At 36.8% G+C, this 4934-nt stretch overlaps 1 protein-coding gene across 2 annotated transcripts in view; it reads right to left on the reverse strand.

Annotated features, from left to right (window-relative positions):
* Positions 1-210: 210 nt before the first annotated feature.
* klhl32.L (kelch like family member 32 L homeolog) overlaps positions 211-4934 on the reverse strand; it is a 111983-nt gene continuing 107259 nt past the window's right edge. For both annotated transcript variants that reach the window (NM_001127840.1, XM_041562038.1), the window contains 3 exon segments: positions 211-1138; positions 2301-2395; positions 4184-4376. In NM_001127840.1, the coding sequence (NP_001121312.1) occupies positions 977-1138; positions 2301-2395; positions 4184-4376 (450 nt within the window). In that variant the 3' untranslated portion in view covers positions 211-976.

The following is a 4934-nucleotide window of genomic DNA, read 5'->3' on the forward strand; positions in this document are numbered from 1 at the left end:
GCTGACACTGCAAACTGACTCAAAATAACAAAAACCGCAAATAATAAAAAATGAAAACCAATTGCACATTGTCTCAGAATATCACTCTCTACATCATACTAAAAGTTAACTCAAAGGTGAACAACCCCTTTAAGGGCCCTTTTATTTCAAGGTGGAACTGGTCTTTTGAGTGAATTTAGACAGCTTTGGAATAAACTGCTTACAAGGACACATCGGCATGTTTTTTTTATTCACTGTATATGCACTTACGTGTGCTTTTCAGTAGTTTAGCAGCAAACATGGTTTTTCTGTGGTTTGTGTTCTTTTACAATTTTAAAAACAATCTGAAAGTGACCCTCCTTCCATTGACTCCATATAATGTTGTATCACTGCAATACATTTTATACTGTGTGTATATATATATATATATATATATATATATATATATATATATATATATATATATATATATATATATATATATATATATATATATATAGATTGTTTTTAACACAAACGTGAATTGCATATGTGTAAAATGGTTTGTGTCATGATGTTGCCCTTCTATATTGGAATAATATCAGAGCCATATCAGAGTAATTGCACAGCATAGAGAGGTTGTACAGTAGAGAATGTTGCTTATTGTGATGAATGTACAGTACAGGATACAGTATATTCACAATGGGGCAGGGGAACATGATCAGTTTGCATATAAACTCCTCGTTGGTTTAGATCTGCATTTCAAACAACACAATGACATAACATATAGAATATATGCAGTTCTGTATACGTGTTTAGGCACAGTGACTCTCTGCCCTAAAGAGCTTACAATCTATTGGCCTGATACCTTCTAGAATCATTCATTTTTTTATCGTGTTCATGTTCAGCAGGCGAGCTGATAATGTCTGTTCTTCTGTCCACCTGAAAAAGCACTGTACTTCCAGCTAAATGGCAAAGTGTGGGGAGAAGCTGGGTTTCTCTTGATGTTCTCCTGTTGTCACATTGTGCCCATCCGATGGTGAGGAACTTGCAAAGTCTGCAGATTGGGGCAAGTGAAGTAGGGGGCGGGCAGAAAACTTGCTGCTATACCATTGGAAGCAAAGGGTAATGTCGGACCATAGAACACCTCCTCTTTGCCTTCTCTGCTAACATCCAGAACCTACAACCAGAACAGCTAAATTAGAATTCTGCAACACTGTGTAAAAGTTATAAATGAAGGTATTTCAGCTTCTGAAGAAATTGTTTGTGGTCATTAACCACTAACTAACCCCAATGGGGATTATTTCGTTATTATATAGTTGATACATTTCTTATCTTTGTCCCTGCTAAGCAGAATCCTTGAGTTTCATCAGCTGTTAGAATTGATACAATAGTTGCTGATATTGCAGAGATGCTGCTGAGAAATGTATCAATTAATGTAGCAAATAGTAACAGCTCAGAATCTTCCCCTAGATCACTGAGCTGTCAGACTGAAACACCAGAGACACGAACATTAAACAGATTTTGGAAAAACTGTAAAAAATAAAAAACGGAAAGCAATTGAAAAGTCTATTTCTGAAAAAACAGAATTGAAAAAAAAGTGGACGGTACACTAAACCCTATTGAATTACAAATCCCAGCAAATTTTAATTCATTGAATGCCAGATTAAGGCATGCTGGGAGCTGTAGTCCAGCAACATCAGTGTTGTATTTGTAAAGCAATATTGCTCAACAGAATGTTTTCCCCCATGATGTAGAAATAACATATTCTTTTTTTTGGTCAGTAGAATTCATTGGTGAATTGTGTAAAGTTGATTTTTCATCAACTTTTATAAAAAAAAAAAACTAGTAGTGCAGAAGGACAGCTTTACAGTTGGGTTTAGTTTGCTTTTAAAATGGACTTTGCTACAAATTGTCTTCTTTCTGGAGATCAGGCTATTCTTAGTGAGATTATTCGTGTGCTCCCCCCAACCTTACATATGTTTCTGCTGCACACAACTCAGCCATGCTGTGAGTCAGTAGTAAGAGTATGGACACAAATACCCTAAGTGGTTTCAAGTTTAGGCAATGGCACTTACACTAACGTATTTACGAAGCTTTTTTTGAACGTAAGTGTGTCTGGGGCCTAAGAGTGCACACTGCAGCCTCATGCTGGAATTAGCCACTGGGAGCAGCTGAATTCTATCACTGACTCACAGCATGAGTGTGTGCTGCAAATGGAAAAAAGTTAGGCTGAGAAACGCAGTAATAAATGCAAAAAATATATAAATAAATAAATATAAATAATAGTGATGTTTCCTTTTTAATGACAATGTTAATAACCAGGTATGCTGTTTATTTACCTGTATGCACGCCAAAGGTTCATTTGTCCAAATTGAATAACCGCCCACTAAATAAATTCTTCCATTATACACAGCAACTCCAGATTCATTTTGGCCTTTAAAATACAAACATATGTATACATGATCAGTTTTCTATGATGCCTTTTTTTGTGGTAGAATGTTTGGTTTTAAACACTTATGGGCAGATTTATCAAGGGTCGAAGTGAATTACTGTAGAGGGAAATTTCAAAGTAAAAAAATTTGAAATTCAAAGTAATTTTTTGGATACTTCGACCAGCGAATAGGATACTACGACTTCAATTTGTAGTAAAATAGTTGGAATATTCTATCATTCCATAATCAAAGTACTGTCTCTTTAAAAAAAACTTCGACTTCAATAATTCACCAAATTAAACCTGCTGAAGTGCTACGTTAGCCTATGGGGACCTTCGACGGCATTTTTCGAAGTTTTTTTAAGTCGAAGTAAAATCGTTCGATCGTACGATAAAATCGTTCGATTCGAAGGATTTAATCGTTTGATTGAACAATTTTACTTCGACCGCAGATACCCAAATTCGATGAAAAAAGTTTGAATTCAATATTCGATTTTCAAAGTATTTAAATTCGATGGTCGAATTTCTAAGTATTTTTTACTTCGAAATTCGACCCTTGATAAATCTGAGAGCCCAAACTGATTGGATGAGAAAGATGAACTAGTGGAGTGTACCTTACAACATGGTTCCCCACATTTTACAGGTCTAGAGCAAACACAAACAATAAATATTTTGATAAACCAAGAAAGCAGGCAGTTGCCACAGCACAGAGGGGGTTTTTTTATTGAGAGGTCAAATATAGAAATGTCAACAATATATTTTTTTGGTGCTACTTCGATTACTGTAGGAATCATATGAATTTCAATACATCCACCTAGAACTCAGAGTGTGGAAAGACAACGGGCTGATGAACAACGGTTTTTAATTTCGGTTTCAGTCCACCCAAACGTACTGCACAAACAGTTACAGGTATAGGATCTATTATCCAGAATGCTTGGGACCTTCACTGATTTGCATCACCCTTGCATCACAACTCTGCTAAACAAATAAACTCAATAGGATTGTTTTGCCACCAATATAGATTCATGCAGCTTATTACCATCAAGTACAATGTACTGCTTTATTAATAAAGTGAAAAAAATAAATCATTTTTAAAAAATAAAATGATTTGGTTAAAATGGACTCTATGAGAGATGACATGCATAGACAGCATGATTTTTTTTTTTATAAATGTGCCCCTAGACTAAAGGTGGCCATACACGGGCCGATAAAAGCTGCGACAGACCGAGTCGGCAGCTTATTGGCCCGTGTATGGGGCCCCCCCGACGGGCTTCATGGATCGATATCTGGCCAAAAGTCGGCCAGATCTCGATTGGATGGGACAAAAAATCCCATTGGATCGTGGCCGCATCTATTCGTTGATGCGGTCCCGCAATCCGACCGCCCGTTTGGGCATCGTTAGTATCCGATCGTTGGGCCCTAGGGCCCACGATCAGATCAGCCCGATATTGCCCACCTCAAGTTGGGCATATCGGAGGGAGATCCGCTCTTTTGGCGACATTGCCAAACGAGTGGATCTCTCAGTGTATGGGCACCTTTAGGATATAAGATCATTAACAAAGGTAAAGGGACATTAAAAAAAAATAGAAATGCAATCTGTAGGCAATGTGAAGCCCAGAAACTTGCATTTAATATATGACCCTGGTTCTTCTGATTCAGCTGTGTGACTGACACCAGGCCTGACAAGAATAGAATATACAAAAAGCAAAAGAGATAAAAAAAAGATAGAGAAATGTTGAACTGGATCAAGGTGCCTGTGCCATTGTTCAGGTTACTATACTGGAGACTTACCTGTAAGTAGATTGAAGTTGCAGCGAGTCCATTGATCAGTGTCAATATTGTAGGAATCAATGTGCCGTACCAGAATGCGATCATTATTGTAATCCAGATCATTTCCCCCAAGCACATACAGCTTCCTCTGTACAGCCGCCATTGCGTGATATACTCTCCTTTGCAGCATTGGACTACGGCTTATCCATTTATTCTAGGATATTAAAATGACATTATTAGATTATTAGACACAATTCAGAGGTTCCCCCCAGAATTTCAGTATCATTAGTGATTGCAAATGTTGTTCTAGTTGCTACAGTAGGTGTATATAGAGTTCCTGTATTACTCTACTACTCCTTTACAGGACTTAGAGCAGTGGCACAGAATCTGATGATAGTGACTTCACATCAGACAAGGCAAGTGAAAACAAAGTTACTCCTTAAGAAGCTCTATTGAATTATGATGTATGCCGACTGAATTTCCGACTGAATTTCTACCTGAGTATATTTTTTTTTATTAATCTGGTGTTTACATGGGGTCCGCACAGCCACTTCACTACAAACTAAAAGTATTTGAATAGATCTACAATTATGAGTGATTAATATGGCTCCCTACAGTAAATCAAATTGATGGTTCATCTTTAAGTTAACTTTTAGTATGCTATACTATAGAATGCTCTATTTCTGACAACTTTGCCATTGGTCTTCATGATTTATTTATTTTTTATAGTTTTTGAATTATTTGCCTTCCTATCTTTCTAGCCTTTTCTCCA

This window comes from Xenopus laevis, chromosome 5L (genome assembly GCF_017654675.1).
Source record: "Xenopus laevis strain J_2021 chromosome 5L, Xenopus_laevis_v10.1, whole genome shotgun sequence".
Classification (NCBI taxonomy): Eukaryota; Metazoa; Chordata; class Amphibia; order Anura; family Pipidae; genus Xenopus; species Xenopus laevis.